General features: G+C 42.7%; 1 protein-coding gene across 1 annotated transcript in view; it reads right to left on the reverse strand.

Moving 5' to 3' along the window:
- The window catches only part of Prickle2 (prickle planar cell polarity protein 2), a 109,283-nt gene that overhangs the window by 73,276 nt on the left and 14,620 nt on the right, over window positions 1–21,387 (reverse strand). The window contains exon 2 of the mRNA XM_052174351.1: window positions 12,956–13,139. Within this exon, the coding sequence (XP_052030311.1) occupies window positions 12,956–13,099 (144 nt within the window). The 5' untranslated portion in view covers window positions 13,100–13,139. The remainder of the gene's footprint in view (window positions 1–12,955; window positions 13,140–21,387) is intronic.

A 21,387-nucleotide genomic window follows, 5' to 3' on the forward strand; every position in this document is an offset into this window, starting at 1 on the left:
AGAAGTAATTGGCTCAATTACTTCCTGAGGCAAGTCATAGAAACTTAGGAAGGTTTCACTGGTAGGCCTTCCTGTTTGCTGAAGAGCAATTTCACCTCACCTCACCAGGGTATTTGACACATACCAAATTACTCATATTTAAAATATATATATATAGAATTGATTGACATATGTATACCTTCATGTTTGTATTAACATATCCAAGACAGTGAACCTACCTATCACCTCCTGAAGTTTGGTCTTTTTTTCCCTATCTACTTCCCATACCACCCAATCTCCAAGTGGCCATTGGCCTGCTGTCACTGCGTATTTGCATTTTCCAGAGTTTTATGTGAATGGAATCATAATGTTTATACCTTTTTGTCTCAGTCTTTCATTTGACATAATAATATGAAATCCATCCACGTTGTTGTATATATCAAAGTTTTGCTCCCTTTTATTGCAGATAGTAGCATCTCACACAAATTGAACCCATTTGTTAATCCATTCACTTGCTGACAAACATCTGAGTGATTTCCTACTGTTGTAAACAGTAGTCATTTTGAAAGCATCAGTCCCTACAACACTGTCCCTCTGAATCCTTATAACTATGCTAGTTAGGTGATGACAATCTTACTTGCTGAGGATGAGTTAAAAGTCTATGAAGGTAAATTCACATGGCCAACATCAGACAGTAGCACTGCCAGGATCTGAACACAGCACAGACAAGGCAAAGCTATGAGCCTAGGGGGATTCCAGTCCAGCCTGGAAGGGCAGACACTTAATGCTAGAAACCAAACATGATAAGCCCAGAAACTGAAGTCAGTGTGGGTCTTCCTCTATATCTCCTGAGAGGTAGAAATTCACTATGGTACATAAAGCAAAATCATAAGACTGGGAGTGTCCTATTGCACCTGGAAAGGAGCCACCTAGACTAATGATATGTATATAATGTGTAATTAATAAATAACCATGGAAGGAATAAATGGTTAAATGCTTGAGTGGATGAATAAGTGAATAGGGAGAGAGGTAGAAAGATGAGGAAGGAAGGTAGTTATCTGATGATTTGATGGCGGATTCATCTAGCCGTCTCATAGTTACTAAAAATACCTCTTGAGTCCTAAGACCAAGCAGATCACCTTTGAGAATAAGTCAGCTCTCATCCCAGCTCAGTTAGCAGAGAGTGTGAGCACTGTGAAATTACATAGGGAAGTCCAAGTCCTGAGGCCCACACCCACTCCTTAGCATCTATTTGTATTGAGAGCTGCGAACTCCAAGAGCAGGCTCCATCCTGCCCTTTCAAATGCTCTTTGGCTTCCCCTGGCCTCACATTCTGTCCATGAGCTTTGACAAGTCCCTGCTGGTGGAAGCCACGTTGTTGCTGACTTCATCTGGCAGAGGCCCTGAAGCCTGGAAACCCAGGTTCTAGCCTCATCTCTGAAAACTCTGTTGAAGACAAATTCATTAACAGGCTGTTGTGTTAAGTGCTGCACATCCCTGCATATTTCCCATCTTCATCCAATGACATCAGGGCCTCTCTGGAGCCAAGATAAACACACACTGCTCACATGACTAATTTCCTGAGAACTATGGAGGAGATTGTTTGGCAATCCTGTCTCCTTCTTGCCTCCCTTACCCCATACATCTCTGGAACTGCACTGAGAACATTGGGGTGAATGACAGTGAAGCTTAAGCAGGAGCTACAGCTTTGGGGTGGGGACAGAATCTACCAGTTAAGTTGCAGAATCACACAGCTCACTACAGCCATGGAATTTCATCTGGAGCTCAGCGTGTACTGTTGGAGTAATGAAATGAAAACACCATTCTAGAGATGGCTGTCAAGTCTAATGATAGTTTTTACAGAGGTCTAACCCATAGTATTCTTGAGTAGGCTTTCCCCTGCACAAGGGTAGAGACACTGTCTTTATCCATGCCTTCTTTTAGTGAATAGGATAGCGCTAGGAAGATGGTTGTCACTAAGCATGTATGTCCCAGATGACTTGTAGCATACAAATACCCATTTTATTGTCTGCTCTGCTTTCTAAAGTATGAACATATTATATAAGGTTCTACATTTTCTTTGTCACCACTGTAAGCTCAATGCCCAATACCAGGTGCACATTTACAATCAATAACCAGCTGTTGGATGAATAAACAGCTATATTTAATGCTCCCTCATCAATGTTGAGATTCAAAGTCCCTGCTGATGCCCAGATATATGACACTGTACCAGGAACAGGAGAGCCTGGAGTAAGGATGGGATGAGAGATGGCGGAGAGCCAAAGAAAACAAGACATTGACAATGGGGACAAGTCTTGGAAGGGTGGACCGTGCTGCTTCCTGTAATGATGGGAGAACTGTGCTGCTTCCTGTAGTGATGGGAACTCTTCTTAGTCACCAAGGCCAACCCGAGCTTAGGGGAAATTTTCAGCCCACAGAGAGAAAGCTGGTGGATGGTACACTGTTCTGCCCTTTCACTACACCTGATCTCCTGGGTGGAGCACCCAGGGAGAGGCAGAGTGGAGAACGAAAGCCTGGTGGCTTCTGGGATGAGACAGATAAGATTGTAGATCTGGCTCTTGGCTTACTGGCGTCTTATTCTATTTGCTGATTGCCTTTGAATCTCAGCATTTATGAGGTGGCATTAAATACAGTTGTTTGTTCATACAACAGCTGGTTACTGATGGTGAACATGCTCCTGATGTTGGGCTTGGAGCTTATAGTGGTGAAGAAGAAAATGTAGAACCACGTATAATAGGTTCATACTTTAGAAGGCAGAGCAGACAATGAAAGGGGTATTTGTCTGCTACAAGTCCAGCAAGTGGCAGTTACTGTTTAGGGCTCCCATAGCCCACTCTGAGTGTTCTTAGCTGTTCTACTTCCATATGCCACAAAAACATCATGGCACTAGAGGCTGGACATGCAAGGCCGTGAGGCCTCCTAGCCCTTGTGCCTAAGGATACCTTGGCCTCCTTTCCCAAAATTATCCATCAATGTTCTCCTCAACGTTCTCTGCCTTTGTATAAAGTAAGTGCCGATTTCATTTCATTTCTAGGCTTCACTCAAAGGAACACACAAACTAGGTTGGTGTTGCAAAGCAGATAGATGTCTGTGTCGTTCTGCAGCATCTCAACCGCCACTTCCGCAGAGATCAGGCCAAATGATCCAACTTTTCAACACTCAGGACCATATTCATGGCACTGAAATCAGTTCCTAGTCTTACATAGATAGTTTGAATAAGGCACAAGTGAAATGTGGAACACTGTCTGACACTATTATTTACTATTATGGATATTATCACACTTTCTTAAAGACTAACAATCTGGAGTTTTAGTCATGTGTTTGTTTCTTAACTTTCCATTATCATCCTTACAATTACAGTATAGTAGAAATATAATTATCTTTTTACTTGTTTTATCCCCAGAGCCCAAAGGCTGGGGCATGCTCAGTATATAATAAATATCTGCTAAAGAAGTAAATTAATAAATAAAATGCCTGATAGACATTTCTTTTCTACATTATTTTCTAGGATATGCTTCCATTTATCTTTTACACATTCATCATGGAGGAAAGTTGAGTAAAATGGTTCCAATGAGTGCACTGGCCAGTCATTTAAGACAATTGCTACACAGGGTAAAATTAGGGGCCAGACAGATGCCTCCAGCTGACCTGTTGATTTTCCTTTCACCCAGAAAGGTATGTAAAATATTCTTAGTGGGCAGATACCCTGGTAGCCTACTGAGAATGTTCTAGGGACTGGTTCCGGAAGACTTCAAGGGTATGAAGACAAGACTGCAAGATCACAAGCACCAAGAAAGATGCACGGCACCTTTCATTTCTTAAGTGGTTGGTCCTGAAGCTTGAAGTACTGGATGATCCAGAATCAGGTGGCTTGGCCTGGGCCTTTGTCAAGCAGCCCAGGCACAGTGGGGTCAGGAAAAATGATGAGCATTAAGTTGTACAGTCATAGGGGTCAGACATATCACCAGAAAGTAGACAATCCAGGAAAAGAGGCTTTAGGAAGATTAATATATGAAAACATTTAATTTCATTAGTTTCAAATGTTTCTTAAATTTAAACATTTAAGATGACCAGTTTTCTGCTTCTTTTCTTCCAAAACAAAGACTTGATGGGCTTCCCATTCTGAAAGAAGAAGAGAATTCATCCAATTCTCAAACATTAAAAAAAAAAAAAATCCTGACCCTCTAAGCAGATGCAGACACCAGCTCTGTCTCTTTACCTTGGAATGTCTGTCTCGGGGTGTGTGTGTGTGTGTGTGTGTGTGTGTGTGTGTGTATGTGTGTGTGTGGTATGTATGTGTGTGGTGTGTATGTGTATGGTGTGTGTGTGGTGTGTGTGTGTGTGTGGTGTTTATGTGTGCGGTGTAGTATGTGTGTGTGTGTGTGGTGTAGTATGTGTGTGTGGTGTGTGTATGGTGTGGTGTGTGTGTATGTGTTTGCTTTTGCTTTTGTTTTCAGTAAAATTTGGCTAAGTTCTGAGACCTTGCTTTTCTTGCCTTATCATTGCCTTAAATGAGTAGAGGGAAAGAATCCATTCTTGCAGCCCTAGGTGACCTCACCCTGATGGCTTCAACATTCCTCAGACACAGCAGCTGAAGAGCACAGTCTTGTACTGGTAAGACTCGGTAAGACTTGAAGTTTTTCCATTTAAGCTCTTCTGCATCAAGCTAGTGGCACACTCCAGCCTTGGAGAAAGCTGAGAAGAAACTGAAACCCAGGATTCCCATAAAATGCTATGCTCGTTCCCTCTCCTACATCCCCACCTACCCTTGCTCTTTCCTGGACAGTCAAACATTACTTTTGCCCCTGTGAGTCAACTCTGAGCAGTAGTAGTCATTGAGTAGATAGCATCTTTCAGGAAGGGTGGCAAAACTATTTCGTTGAGCAATGTCTATGAGCTTCATAGGTCTTCATTCAGAGCCAGTCCAGTCCTGGAACTGTCAAGTCTGAACATGTTGGTTCCAGGGTCTGGCTATCTTTAAGTTATTTAACTTCTCTAAGCCTTGGCTTACTCACTTCTACAATGGAGACAAAATAAGGTTGTTAAAAATGGTGGAGCTGTGCAAAGGGCTCTAAGTCAGCACACAACAGAGATCTTTACCATGGCACTGCTTATACTTGCTAAGTTATGGGGCCAACCTATTTATCCTACAGCAGAGGAAAAGATAAAGAAAAGAGAGTGTATTTTATATACCCAGTGGATTTCTTTAGCCATAAAAAAGAACAGTTATGTCATTTGCAGGAAAATGGTCGGAACTGGAGATAATAAAATTAAACCAGTCTCCAAAAGAAAACTATTTTATATTTTCTCTCATTTACGGATCCTAGGTTTTATATGGCTACATAAAATCATATGACATAAAGGTAGAAGAAAATAGGTCCAGAAGAGGAAGAACTATCAAGACAAGGGAAGGGCAAGAAGAGAGGGTGGCCGGGACTGCGCTCAACAGTTAATACATACCTGCACAAAAACTTGAAAGATAATAATTTTTTAAATGGTGGTGAGGCTGGAGTGGCAGCTCCATCAGCATAGTGCTTGTTTTGCAAGTGTGAGGACCTGAGTTTGAGCCCCAGAACGTACATGGAAAGGCCTATGATGGTAAGTATAGTGGCAAATGCTTAGAATTGAGCAATGAGAAAGCAGGGGCGGGAGGGGGGGAATCCCTAGGGGTTGCTTCCCAGACAGTCTGGCCTACTTACCAAACTCCAAGCTAGTGAGGGACTGTGTAAAACAAACTAAACCAACCAACTAAACAAACAAACAATACAGTGGCTTACATTTGAGGACATCCAAGGTTATCCTCTGAGCTCCGTTCACATGTACCCACATACATGAACATGCATATATGCACACAGGCACACACACACACACACAAAATGGTGCCAAGCACACAAATCTATACTGAAATCTAGATAACACTGCCATCACCATCATTCTCCTCCTCCTTCTCCTCCTTCTCCTCCTCCTGCTGCTGCTGCTGCTGCTGCTGGAACCTGAGCTCCTGAGAGCTGAACAACTTTCCTGAGGTCAGAAAGTGACAAGTCAGGCATCCAGATGTGTCTGACTGCAGAAGCTAGGATCCCCCACTGGGATGGGCTGCTGCTTTTTCCAGGCCATGGCTTTATAGTGCCAGAGACTGAGACTCAGACACAGATGATGCCTTGGTTGGGAAACAGTGATCTGCTGCCAGCCCTCAGCTTCTCCCCCACTGCTCCAGAACTTGGTCTTGGAGCCAACAATGCTGATTCAGGTCTACACTAGAGCAAAGGCCTTACAGAATGCTACCCTCTCCCGCCCTTGTGCAGCCTAACAAAGTCTAGTGTGACTAAGATGGCTAGAGAATCTGCCGAGAGTGCATATATTCAGAGGAAGCACAGGGGATGAAAACGAGAGATAAATAACAATCTCTCAGAAAAAAAAATGCAACAAGAGTCATCTTTTTGATGTTATGTATCCACGAACACTTTTCCTTTCTGCACAGAACTCCAGTCTGCCTGACTCTTCATAACGTCTTGTTTGGTGCCTACAGGCACTGTGCACTATAGCCTGGGGCTGGGGTCATTTTCTAAAGAGAAAAGCAGGCAAGATCTCTGCCTACACAAGTACTAAAGCCAAGTGAGGCGAGAGAAATATTAAGCAAATCACAATACTAATAAATACCCAACTGTGAGTTCGAGACACATTAAGGGAAACTGCAAGACTTCGTTACAAAGCTTATATCTGGGGACCAGACCTTGAAATCATAGCTGATCAAAAGTGTCTCTGAGGACATTTAATCTGATGATTAATGCATAAGCAAAGATCATGAAAAAGGAAACAAGAGGATTTATAATATCTCAATAGAGGTAATTTCATAAAGGCCAAACCAATCTAACTCACTTCATCTCTGGGAGGTATTGGGTGTTTTATTTTTCATTGGAAGAATGCTTCAAAAGTCAAAAGTAGGCAATTACCTCTGGCATCTGTTTTTCATTCTTGCTTGGATAGTCTGAAGAGAATGTGGAATGATCTGGAAAAAATAACTGACTTTCCACTTTATGCACTGGGACAAAGTTAAGGTCAAGGGAAGATTACTTACTAACGTTGGAGATTAAGGATTTGGCATATTTATATGTAAGACTCTGTTGTGGATACTTGGGCTATCCAAAATGTCAATAAAAAGGACATTCAGGAGATAGCAGGAAGCTATTCAGATTTTCAAGGGGCAGCCAAAGGAAGAAATAATACAAGCAACATTGCCTTGTATACCTAAGGAAGACTACCTGAGAATGTGCAGTTAACAACCTCACAGTATGGTAGTTTGTCAAAATGAACAAAAGCCTTTGAAGATCTCCCATGGGACGCCTCTCTTCCAGGACTGTTCTTATGGGGAAGAGCAGGGACCTTGACGGGACCCACAGAGTTAGCTGCTGCATTCAGTATGGCATTCAGATGAAAATTAACAACCAAGCCATGGTCAAGTCAAGTTGTGAGCTCCTTACATCAATAGTGGCCATTCTCCTGTGTCCTGGGTCATCTGGTTATTTTCAGACTGTTTAATATCAAAAAGTTCTACTCATACATTGTTAGAATCTGTCAGTCCTTTAGAGAATTGACTCCTTCCAAATCCCCAACATATACTTCCAAATGTTTCAGTCTTCTGGTGGTGGTTGACAATTAAGGTTAGACAATGGAAAACCCAATTTACTACAGAAGAGAATTTGCTCTGAAGTAAATGGATACTGAAAAATGTTCACAATATAAGAAAAGAAAGAGCCACGTCAGGGTGTTTTCATCCAAACTCATACAAAACACACTGGCTCTCTCTATACAGACATTTGAACATACCAAAACGTTTGGGATACAATTTTCTCTCTTTGGTGGAAAAGATTTTCATTTGCTGGTTTAGATGTTTCCTGTTTTTTTTTTTTTAAGAAAATATTTGTTTTATTTAGTTTGTGTGTGTGTGTGTGTGTGTGTGTGTGCTGCACATGGCTGTGTGAGTACAGGCATACATGTGTGTGGAAATGGTCACAGAGGACAGAAGGTCACTTTGGACCCCTTGGGGCTGCAGTTATAGGTGCTTGTGAGCAACCAGACACGGGTGCTGGCATCCAAGCTCTGGTCCTTGTAACTGAGAAGCAAGTGTTCCTAACCACGGTGCCATCTTCCCAGCTCCCACTATCTTTCTTTTTTGCCATAACTCCCCCCTATATAAAAGAGGAAGAAAGCTATTTCCAAACTGGCGAAACATAGCACAACAGGCTCCTTGTTTTGACTTAGTGGAGGACAGTCTGAAAAACAGTAAGTGGGTCAGAACTCTAGTACTCTACTAAGCACGTGGGCATATTACAAGATAGCAATTGGTATGTAGGAGCCAAAGCATGATGAGTGTTGAGTGAGCATGTGCTAGGCTAAGGAGAGCTGTCCTCTTTTGTCTTAATTGGAGCAGCTTCCTGGTAAGACACACTCCAAGTATCTCTCTGTCTAGGAATATATGTTCATCTTATTTTGGATGTATGAGTATTTTGCTTACATGTATGTATGTGTACCACATGTGTGCCTGGAGCCTGTAGTGGTCACAAGAGGGGATCGAATCCCCTGGAACTGGGGTTAAGGATGATTGTGAATTGCTATCAGATGCTGGGAATAGAATCTGGGTCCTCTGCAAGAGCAACAGATGCTGTCAGTCATTGCTTTAGTACCCACACTCCAGATTTTAACATGACTTTCATCCAATTGCTATTTAATTCTTCAAAAACGTGTAGCAATGTTGAAGATGTAGCTGGCTGTCACGACTGAGAGATGCTCCTGGTGTCTGTTAAGTGGACATGAGGGGTGCTGCTAGCCATAATACATTGAACTTCTAAAATAAGAATTATCCATCTAAAATGCCGACAGTGAGAAATTTTATTAGCTATTCACTTTATTTGACCTGTTTACGATTTTCTATTATAACACTGTCAAAAAGAATTTAAAGAAGATGTTTACAATTATTTTAACTGAGTTTGAATGAAAACTGGAGCCTTGAAACTTAACTTTCAGTGGCCTCCTAAGGATAGACTGCAGCTCTCTGGTTGGCTACATCAGGATTCTCCAAATGATATCAAACTCCTTAATACTGAGTGAGCTGAAGCAGAGGATTTGAATAATCACCACCAATGAGTTCTGAGTCATTTGGAATCATGAGGTGACAGCCTTTCCAACTTCATCTGTGCCATTTACCACTTCCACACTAGTGTAAGAAGGCTCTGTTTTGAAGCTCACAGATTTTTATGAAACTAAATTTCCATAGTCAAGAATACTTCCCTGGATGTGAGATGAATTTCACATGCGTTCCATTAAATTGAAGGAGTTACTCAAGGGAGAGACTAATAAAGAGCATCACCTGGAGGCATCTGTACCACCAGTTCTACAACTGTGGACAGGAAAGATTCCAAACCAAAATTAAAGAACGGTATTCTCCACCCTAATTAGTCTTTAATATTTTGCCTCTAGCCCTTGGTCCTGCGAAGGGTCGATGCCCCAGGGTAGGGAACTCAAGGGTGGGGAGGTGGGAGTGGATGAGCACCCTCATAGAAGCAGGGGGAGGGGGAAGGGATATGGGGTTTCCAGGGGGGACCTGGAAAGGGGATAACATTTGAAATGTAAATAAAGAAAATATCCAATAAAAATATTTTGTCTCTAGCCAAAAGCATTTTTCATAGTCACCATAATTTCTTTTGATAGAAAAATGGTTTCTCTCAATTCACAGACAACTAAGATGATATTAACAACAGAAATATCATTAAGGGAAGGCATTTCGGGATCACTTTTTTTTTTCTAATTTAAGTGCATACCAGACAGCTCTTCAAAAAGTTTTAAACCCACAGATATCTTTGTAAATATTAGACTCTAAAAAAAAAAAAACAACTCAAAATTTTAAACCTGAAGCCCATTTCTACCATACAACATGGCCTCTTCAAAGACTTTTAAACAGTAGAACTCACATTTTATTGGGCACATATGGAATCCTCCCAATACCCTGATATTCTGTCTCTGGAGGGTGATTTCCCTTTTTAGTTATGCGCATCATAGAGGTCCCAAGAGTACTGGGAATAAAGATGACCTCCGGAGGAGCAACCACCAGCAAGGGGCGCACCCTCTCACTTGGCACGATTCTCATCATTTGTTTAACAATGTTCATCATTTTCTTCCAAAATAACTTTAAAACTTCAGTTTTACATTTCCCCAACACAGCTGAATGAGTCAAGTGGCCAACAGTCATCCACAATTAGAACTGGAGGGTTCGATCAAGATCCTAACTTCTTGGGATGGAGAGATGGCTCAGTGGTTAAGAGCACTGACTGCTCTTATGAAGGTCTTGAGTTCAAATCCCAGCAACCACAAGGTGGCTCACAACCACCCGTAATGAGATCTGATGCCCTCTTCTGGGGCATCTAAAGACAGCTACAGTGTACTTAGATATAATAAAATCTTTAAAAGATCCTAACATGTATAACTGCCTGCTTTCTTCAATCAACATGTGTAGAACGTTTTCCTGCAATCTGAGCATCGCTGAAGACTTTAGTAGCCTTAGAGAATAAATCTACTTAAGCACGAACGTTGGAAGATTCAGGGCCTAATTCGGCAGGAAGCGATGCCGTCTAGGTGAAGAATAATGATGGCAACGATGGACTAAAATGAAGTTGCTGGAAATGAGGTCAGCAGGAAAATGACACACGCTCCCAGATCTACCCAGGCGCACAGACTCATCGCTCAGGGCAGCAGCTTTGTCAATGACATTCCGTCAGCAGCACCCTCTGAACACCTCGATAAATCCAAGACCCCCCTCCTTTAAATATTAATTCTTCAAGAATGCAATCTTTAGAGAGAGTAAAAGAAAGAAACAATTTTAACCCACAAGCTATGAGAAAGCACTTGTTGTTTTGCTACTCTCCCAAGAAGGCACTGCCTTTGAGTCTCACAGAAAGGCTCTTTGTGATTGTTTCTCATCCAAGATATTTTTCTGTGGGTGAAAAGAAAAGAGATGACAAGGCTGAAGTGCGCAGAGTGAAACAACGTGAGGAGATTTGCAGAAACAGGATGCCGGCATCAGATAGTGTCTGAAGAAAACGGCTACTGCTCAACCCCATGCAACTGTATCTTTGCAGGAATAAATTTCTAGATCCTCAAATGTTTCAGCTGGCAATCTAAACTTGTGAGATTGTAGCTCAGTGGTATAATGATTACCCAGAGCACACAAGGCTCTTAGTTCAACCTCTAGCACTACAAAGAAAAAGAAATAGAAATTTACATATGAAAATTCCTACATTTATATGATATTTCTCTGGCTAGACAAACCATACCTATAGGACAGATTTCATATGACAATTTGGTCCAGAAAAATGGATGGGATGGCATTAACCGATTGTCAAGTGAACACAATTTAGAATCACCCGTGAAGAGTCATTATGAGGAACTGTCTGCATTGGCTTGACCAGTGGGCATGCCCCAATTAAGTTAATTGGTGTAGAAGCACCCAGCCCACTGAGGGAGGTACCATTTGCTAGGCAGAGTCCTGGAGAGCATAAGGGCAGAGAAACTAAGATAAGCACACACATATTCATCCATCCATCCATTCATTCATTCATTCTCTCTCTCTCTCTCTCTCTCTCTCTCTCTCTCTCTCTCTCTCTCTCTCTCTCTCTCTCCTCTCTCCCTCCCTCCCTCCTGTCTCTCTCCTCCCTTGACTGTATATGTGATATGACTAGCTGTCTCAAGCTTCTGCTGCAAAGTCTTCTCTGCAATGTGAGCTGGAATTGTGAGCTAAAATAAACCTTTTCTCTCCAGCGCTGCACCCCCACCCCCTGCAGAGTATTTTATCACTGAAACTTGAAATGAAAGTAGGACAATAGACAGAGAAAATGGAAAATGGCTAATCAGGGACTCCATAGAAGAACCACTTCTCTAGTTATTAGTGGATTCTTGGGTCTTAATTACAAAGTACTTTTTCCTGAAAGTGTTATCACACTTAAAGTTTCTGACACATAAAGCCATGCCGTTTGAGCTTCTAAATACTTCAGCCAGACACAGAAGTCTCACGAATTTAATGGTTCAGGGGAAGACAATAGTAGTTAACACTTTTACGATCCGATCCTAGCTGTCTCTTAAAGCCATTGTCAGGGAGATGGGAAGAGGCTCCAGCTTACAGATGTGCTGCTAGGCTGACTTCAGATATGGGGAAAGAGAAAAGACCAAGTACCAAGAATGAAAGACAATGCCTGGTATTCACTGGGGGGAAATGCAAAACAGACAGAAGCAAAGAGGAAAAGATATTCTGATCAGGCCAGTAATATTTACAGCCTGTGAGGAGTGCCAGGAATATCTTAGGGAAAGGCAATGCCTTTATAAAGGAAGGTCAAACTTAATATTTAAACACTGTTGAGAGAAAGGCAAGAACTCATTTGCCTTTATAACAACAATTCTCAACTTTCCTAATGCTCCAACCTTTTAATATAGTTCCTCATGTTGTGGTGCCCCCCAACCATAAAATTATTTTGTGACTACTTCAGAACTGTAATTTTGCTACTGTTATAAATCATTATGCAAATATCTGATATGTGACCCCTGAAGGGGTCGTGACCCACAGGTTGAGAAGCACTGCTTTATAAAGACTAACTGTGATGATTCCTGTTGGTGCCATGATGCTTTTTCTCCCTGCACTCCAAATCATAATGTTTAACACTCATCATTTCTAAGATGTTTCCAGACAATCTACAAACAGTTGACATTGATAATACAGAATGAATTAGTGATGGATTATTCCAGGCTTGGCTCCATTTCCCATCGGGGCCTGGGATATCTTTAACTCATTTATTGCCATGCAACCCTGAGTCAGCAGAGCAACCTTTCCCTTATAAGCTAGGATGCGCAGACACAGGAAAGTCACCATTTAAAGTTAAAGACAGGGGAAGGTTCCCAGGAAGATGGCTACCTGCTCAGGCTTCAGCCCTGGGGGAACCCAGGCATACTCTTCCAAAGCACAGCCCGAGTCGTCATCTGAGGTTGAATTCCTCTGGAAGTCAAACATGAGCTTGCTGATGGTCTTCTCCATCTCCAGCGGCATCACTGTCACCATGTGCTCCTCCTGGGGACACTTGCAGTGCAGGCAGATCTTCCTGTAGACAGCAAACACAGCAGGTCAGAAGGAAGGAAAAAGCCATTTGTTGGTCAAGAGGCTGCCTGCTGGTCACAAGCCTTTGGAGTCTAACCCATAAACACAGTCACCAGCTACAATCTAAAGAACACTGGTTTACAAAAGACACAATATACATGTCATGTGAAAGCCACTTGGGTGACAATCAGTAACTACCAGGTGAGCATGCTGACTCACAAACCCAGCCTTCTTCCAAACACCACACACACACACACACACACACACACACACACACACACACACACAATGTAGACCAACATATATGAACCATGACCACAATTCCCTTCGCTGTAATATCCATTGAGATGTTTCTCTTCTTCACCATTAAAGGTCCATGATTTAGAGTCTTAATTAGAAACTCAAAATGTAACATTGTTTGTAGTTATTTTATATAAGTTCACACGTCTGATTTTTTTTTCTGAGACAGAGAGGGAGTAGGAGAGTGGGGAGAGGGAGTAGTTTCTTTGGTGCTATCTACTTTATTTTGTGAGATAGGGTCTCTAGTCAGCCTAGAGTTCACCAAAAAGCCTAGACTGGTTGCTGGCAAGCCCCAGGGATTGACCTGTTTCAGCCTTCCTCTACCTCACCAGTGCTGAAATGAGAAGCCTGTGCTTCCAGGCCTGGCCTTGTTCCTCCTGACTGAGCTCTCCTTCCAACCGTGAATTATTCCATAGCACCAGTCAAGAATGCAAATTCTTCAACCTGAGCCTCTCCCTCAAGGTTTCCAGCTACTTCCTTATCCTTGTCCCTATCTAAATATTGTAGCAGTGAAAACGGTAAGGTCAAGCAACAGACACATCTTTCTCTCTCTTAACAATAAAATAAACATAATGGAATGGAGGCAGCAAACTTTAACGAGCTATTCTGAGTGTGTGCTGATCTTTTTGTAGCACACTACAAAGGCAATGAAAAAGCCCAGGATTCTAAGCTCCATGTGTGTCTGAATTTTGTGACAACAGCTTTGTTAAGATAATTCACATAGCACAGAACCCACCCTTCCAAAGCATATAATTCACTAGCTCTTAATATAGTCAGAATTTTACAATCACCACTAATTTTAGACACCTCCCCCACCTAAACCCATGAGCATGAACAGTGACTTCTCATGGCCTAAGCTCATATACCCTGACAACCACTAATCTTTCTGTCTCTGTTGGTTTTGGCTATTTTGAACATTTCACATAAAGGAACTGTGTAAAATATAATCTTTTGAAGCTAGCTTCTTTCACATGAAATAATGGTATTGTTTACTCAAGCTGCAGCATGCATCAGTCTCTTGAGTATTTATATTTATTGCTAAGGAATATCCATTGTAGGGATGTATCATATTTGTGCATTTGTCACCTGGTGGATATTTAGACTGTATATTCTCTTGAACAATTCTAATTTCAATGTATAGATTCCAGATTTTATATAGATCTATGCTATCATTCCTCTTAGGCATACACCCAGCAAAGACGCCATGGCTTCACAAGAAAACTTTATCATCTTGAAGAACTGGCAAGCTATATTCAAAATTATCTGAACAAATTTAAGTTCCTACCTTCAGTGAAGGCACATTACACTTTCTCTAATTCTTGCTACAAGTGTTATGGTCTACCTTGTCAACAGTGGCCACCCTAGTGGATGTGGCATGGTATCTGATTGTAGTTGTGATTTGCATTTCCCTAAGTGCCAGGCCAGGAAAGGTGATCATCTTCTTAAGTGATTATTATATTCCTTCTTTAGAACTTGTTGGAAGGAATCTCTAAAGGGAGGGCAGGTTGGGGATCCAAAGGAAGGCCTGGCAAGCCCCAAACACAGTATTCCAGAGGGCACGCTGGATTTCACATGCATAGCTGTTCACTCCAACAACAACAGCAGCAGCAGCAGCAGCAGCAGCAGCAGCAGCAGCAGCAACAACAACAACAACAACAAATCACTCAGGGGAAAAAAAAGCAAAGTCAAGGAGAAAAAGAAGAAAGAAAATAAGCCCAGTAAATCAAATCCACAAGGGCGTTCTGACTTCCCTGCTAGCTGCCAGCCTTCCACTCCTCATTTATAATTAACTGGAGCTCCCCCAGCAAGGCATTTTTATTTGCAAAGAATCTGCAACCTTTGAGTGATTCCCTGACAACTGGAGAAGCTAATTTAATAATCTCCATTTACAAGTTGGAAACCCAAGTCTGAGGTGCTTTGAAAGGCGCAGTGAGACAGAGGTAAAGCCAGGAGGGCTCTCTGGTTCCTCAGTCTTTCACTTCCCTTCTGAAAAATACAGTGGCAGCAAACAGCATTCTCTTTTAACACATCAATTAAATAATTTCATCCAAATGAAGCATAATCAGGGTGTGTGTGTGTGTGTGTGTGTGTGTGTGTGTGAAAATAAGAATATATACATTTGTGAACATAGAACCTGATAGTAAAGCAGGATTCCATTAAACACACACACACACACAGAGAAGAGAGAGAGAGAGAGAGAGAGAGAGAGAGAGAGAGAGAGAGAGAGAGAGAGAGAGAGCGCGAGCATTGGTTTCATTCTGTCAGAGTTGACATTCTACCTGTACATAATTGGATTTGACAATGACAGGTTTCCAAGAAATCATTCCTGATTCAGAGAGTAGAAATGCCATGTTCACCTCCCTTCCCAGCCTTTACCTCCAAATAACCTCTGCAAACGCCTCACCATAGCTGCAGTGATCAATTTGTTTGGCTCTGCAGCATGGAGTCCACAATCCCTCCTTCTTCTATAGGTTGTACAATATTGCCAGGTAAAGGGCATTTCCTGAACAATCTCAGCATAGCCCAGTCATTTCCACCAGTGCATGCATTTGCATGAAGACTGGTGATTTATGCCAATGAACTGACTTGCATGATGTGAAAGAATTCATTATAAATGGGTGACTTGTGAGCACAAAGATTCCACCTCACTTGATAACATGTCTGACCAGTGCAGAATGAGTATAAGCAGCATTAAGTCCTCCTTTCCTCCTTTTCTCCCTCCTTTAGCCATTTTCTTTTTGAAAATTTTTTTTGTTGGTAAAAGAAATTATATGTGGGAAGGCTCATAAATAAAATTGAGCTGTCTACATTGATGCTACAAGAAGAGATGGCAAGCTCAACCTCTCTCATGTTCAACCTCTCCAAACTTCAGGCAAGTCTGTGGTTCTCTCATGTTTGGGGTTTCAAAGACACATATTTCCTGGATCCAGTAAGTATTTCTTAAGATCTGCCAAAACAGGAACTATGGGCTTTATAATCTGAAAGATGAAAAGAAATAAAGCAAAGGTTTCTGATAGAGAACTCACACACACTCACACACACACACACACACACACACACACACACACACACACACACGTTAACTCTGAATCATGAAAGTCTTTATAAATGATGAATCTGGTCATGGGAAACTATTCATTTGGTTGCTAAGACATTGTAACAAGAGAGACTCCTGGAGTGGAAGCCATTTCCCTGTGATGGATTAGACACATCTTAATCAAGTCACCTGACTAGCTAGGCATGTTCCTAAGGATGTTAGTGGATCACCATGAGGTAGTCTTCTGAGTGTACTTGGAGGATGCTCTTTTAGGTAGTCTCTTAGATGGAAAGAAGACTTTTAGATCTGTCTGAAAACGAGTGTGAATTCTAACAACCAACACGATGGTCCAAGAAATACAGGCAACAATCATTTTTGAACTTTTCAAGAGGATTTATGTTAACTCAAAATAATTGCCACGTTGACAGCTCTTACAGCACTCAGCCTGCCTGCCACTCTGCTGGGTATCTCCTGTATAGAAGCATCCCACTGAGAGGCTGGACTATACCATCTACAAGAGCAACATCTCTGCTTGCAACTCTGCCAGCTATTCTCCTGCCATCCCTGAGGTTATGGGTTCCATGCTCTCAAATCCAAGGCCAGATCAGGCCCAGGCTGCCTGCATATGTTTAGGGTCAGGCAGGCTGTTTAAGGCACCTTAGGTCCATTGCAAACCAGATGACACAGGAGGCTCCAACAAGGCCACGTCTCAGGCAGCCAAGGGAAGGAGGGCAAGTAGACCTCTGTTAAAGTCATAACATTACCCAGAGGTATCCACAGCTTTTCCCCAACTGACAGATGTGTCCCTAGGCATTTGAATTTTTCCATGACTATCATACCAAAGGCAAAAGAATCATCCCTTCTCTTCACAGTAATAAAGAGGAAGGCATTTTTCTGCTTCTTATAATTTAAAGCTTCGGCATTCTTCTCCTTAACATACAATTAATGTAGAAAGAAGTCACAAATTACAGATAAATAAAAAGAAGAAAAAATTCTAAATACTCACAATCCCAAAGATAATCACTGCTGAACAGAAACAGCTGCTGGACCATTTTTTCCTTAATACTAAGAAGCTGGAAACCAGACTTCAATCTATATGTTCCCCATGAGCCAAGGGATAAGACTCTGACCTGGACAAGAAGACATGAGACACAGACACAGAAACACACACACACACACACACACACACTACACCCAATTCTTAGCAAATAGACGTACATTATTCAGCGCAGATACCAAAGTTTGTTCTAATCTAGTATCCTGATCCAGGATTCAGACTTTACTTAGAATGGAAGGAAACTGCTAGTGTGGGAACTGCAAGTATAACTATGGGTACCACAGACTAAAGGCTTGGGTGTCTCAGATAAAACACATCCGAAAAACAGATTTCATTAATTGTCAGCTTTCCATTTTCTGGGCAAGAAGAGACAGCTAAAACACGAACAATTTAAGACCTCTGAGATTTGCTCTGAATTGCCTATTTGTGTATCAGTCACACACTCACCAGGGCTGTTGTAACTTAATCATTTCAAACCACTAGTGGAGCTGCTTGGTGGAAAGGAGCCTCGCTTCCTTCAACAGCTCCACCGCCCACCTCTGCATTCGCAGCCACAGCATCAACCTCCACGTGACCCCTCCTATCCGTCTTCAGTGAGTCAGACATTCATTCAGGTTTTCTGACCTTTGGCAATACCCGGTTCCAGGAGGCGATTCATTTGGGGTATTTGGGTAAAAAGATGTTTCTGAGCTATAGGCTGCCCAGAGGAAGTAAACAGATAAATGATGTTGTGCAGACACACTCTGTTGTGCTCGACCGAGTCAATAAGAACGGAAGCAAACCTGCTGCTCCTGAGACAGTCACATGATTTGGAAGTTAGATTCAAAAGTGTAGGCATAAACTCATTAAGTAACCTGGTTAAAGCTTATATACATTAGAACCTGTGTTATCCAGTTCTGAGACCAACGTTTCCCATAATTCAGTTCTCAGTAAAGGCCCACACTTGCCGTCCTCCTCCTTCATCGCTCCTCCTTCATCTCTTCTACTCATTAATCCATCCATATATATCCATCAACTCACCTCCTCACCATCGATCTAACCATGCAGAGTAATAATTGACTGTGTGCTAGGTATTGTTTTAAGTTTCTGGGCATTAGATAAAAGTCTGCCTTCATTATAAGGCAGAGATTCTCTTTACCCTTGTGGAGCTTCAAGCTAAGGGAAGATAGATAACAGGGAAGTAAACGGGGAGAAACTTTCCTTTGTTAGATTGTGATAAATCTAACAAATCATAGCAGAGAGGGGCTGGGGTAGGTGGGGAAAGCCCTCTCCACAGAAGGGACATCTGAGCTGCCCTTAAAAGCCTACTGACGGCCATCAGTTAGAAGGCAACAACTGGGTGGAGTTTTCCCAGCACAGAAAAAGCAGGCGCCTGAAGGCACTGAGGTGGAGGGTGGCTCCTGGAGTTGTTCATAGGAGCCTCCCTCCTCCCTCAGCAGCAACTACATTGACAGCAGTGGCCAAACTGGTTGGACCAACAGCCTGTCCTAAAGCCCAGGCACAGATGTCAGCTTTGAGAGGCATGCTGCTTTGGTGGGCATCTGGAAGTCCTTTCTTCTAATGCACTTCTCCCTGGAATTCCTGGGTTGCTGTCCTGATACCCAGGCGTCAGCACATCCGGCTGTATGCAGCCTTTCTGGCTCCTTCGGCTCCCCCTCCAGTCACAATACTTTGTTTATCTCTTGTTTGGCAAACGTTCAGACTGAATGAAGGACATGAACCCTGACACTTGCCATGTCTGGAAGAAAGATTTCTATCTCTGTGAGAAAGGAAAAAAAGATTTCCTAACGAATACAGAGCTGAAGGGTGGAGACCGTGACAAGGCCAGCTGGGTACTTGGCTGATGCGCGCTGAGTGCCAGAACCCCGCTGCCTGGTTCTGTTCCACTTCCCTTCCTTGCCTGGCTGGTGACTCCTGCCATCTGCACAGAGGTGCCCCTCTCTCCCAGTATAGCCGATGGCAGCACAGAGAAGTTCCCAGTGCCAGGTGTGCCCTCTTAATATGCCAATTCATAACAGAGTCCTGCTGCAGATTACTTTGTAATTCGGGAGGCATGGAAGCACACCACTGCCTCTGAAAAATGGCCCATCCCAGTGACTTTGCTTAGAACTCACTCGTAAAGAGATTTCTTACTGCATCTAGATGCAATGTCTCGGTGATAGATGAGCCATAGTTTAGAATGAGAGCCTCATAAGATCATCCCAAGATGGACCAATAATAAAATAAGAAGACAATGTGGGAAAGGGTCCCATGACACAGAGGAGGGAAGAATAATGACAAGGTAGATTGTTGCACCAGACAACCAAGGTCCTCTGTATTGAACCTTGGCATGAGGGTCTATTTTACATCTTCCTTAGATAAGGCTGCTTGAAGGAGAGACAGGGTTGCTATCTCCCAATTCCTAGCAGTCTTTGGCAGAAGACCACATCTGGGCCCTTAGCATAGGAAAAGATAAGCAGGCAGGGGCAGAACAATGCATCTCCTGTAGCAGTGGGAACCACAGGCTAGAATCTACTGGAGTGGGAGGGTCGATGAATTCAGGCAGTGATAAAATGTTTGTGGCAAGGCAGTTCCATTATGTGAAAGGTCACCCACTGAGCATCTCCTTTGTCCTCTGGGTCATAATGCTGCAAGGTGCAGCAGCAAAGGAATCCCTGTTGGTATACAAAAGAAGATTACATAGAGCCAGTCCAAAACTTCCAGGAAGGCAGCACTTCTGCTATTTAAGAAATTGTTCTTACTCTTAAGAGATATAGGCATATAAAGGATGATGTCTGTAGATGGTTCAGTAGAATTAAGATGTGTGAGATAGGAAGGAGACAGGGAGGAGCAAGGGAGGAGGAAAAGGAGAGGGGGTTAGAGAAGGAGGGAGGAAGCAGGGCCTGTGGACAGGGCTAAAAGAGAGAGGCAAGGGAAAGAGGGGGTGAGGAGGAAATAGAGAGGGGAGGATATGAGACAGGGAGAAGGAAGGAGGGGGAGAGAGAGAAAACGGAGAGGGAGAGCGAGGGAGGAAGAAGCGTGTCTAGACAATATGTAGCACAGATGTGACAAAATGTTAACCGGAAAAATCTAGAACTGCATCTGCAAGCTACCTATCCCATCCCAGTGACTTCCATATGTGGGGTTTTAAAGAAGAAATATCCCTGTTGGCTCAGGTATTTGACTGCTTTGGTCCCTACTGGGTGCTCCTGCTTGGGGACTGTTTCAGAACCTTAGGAGGTGGAGCCTTGCTGGAGTAACTAAGGCACTGCGGTTGGGCTTTGGATCATGGCATCCGGGCATCCCTATGTGAGGCTGCCCTGCTTCCAGTTTGCTCTCTCCACTTTGTGTCTGCTGTTGAAGATGTGAGCTCTCAGCTCCCTGCTCTGGCTGCCTGCTGCCACGCCTCCGCCACCGTATGGACTCTCACTCTGGAGTCATGAGCCAGAATAAACCTTCTATAAGCTGCCTTGGCCATGGTGTTTTATCAGAGCAACAGACAAGTGTTTGATATACCATAACATACTATAGTTTTTAAAAATGGAAAAATCTGAAACCAAGTGGAGAGTTTTCTATCTTTGGTCATGGGTCTTGTGCATCAGGCTTTAAGGGGTTCTGGATTAATGAGATGTCACAGAGGGTTCCCTTGAGGAAGCAGAGTAGAAAGTTTTAGGCAGAAGGAAAAGGAAAGAACATTCCTAACAGTTGGATAAAGGTGGAGGTGGGAGAGAACATGGTGCCACTAAGATACGGAGATGACAAGATGGCAGGTGGTGAGTGACACATACAATCTGTTAGGAATTTTGGCTTTGTTAAAAAAGCATCCACAAGCCATTGTGGAATCTGCCTACCAAGCTCACAGATAGCTAATTCAGCACC

Source organism: Apodemus sylvaticus, chromosome 2 (genome assembly GCF_947179515.1).
Source record: "Apodemus sylvaticus chromosome 2, mApoSyl1.1, whole genome shotgun sequence".
NCBI lineage: Eukaryota > Metazoa > Chordata > Mammalia > Rodentia > Muridae > Apodemus > Apodemus sylvaticus.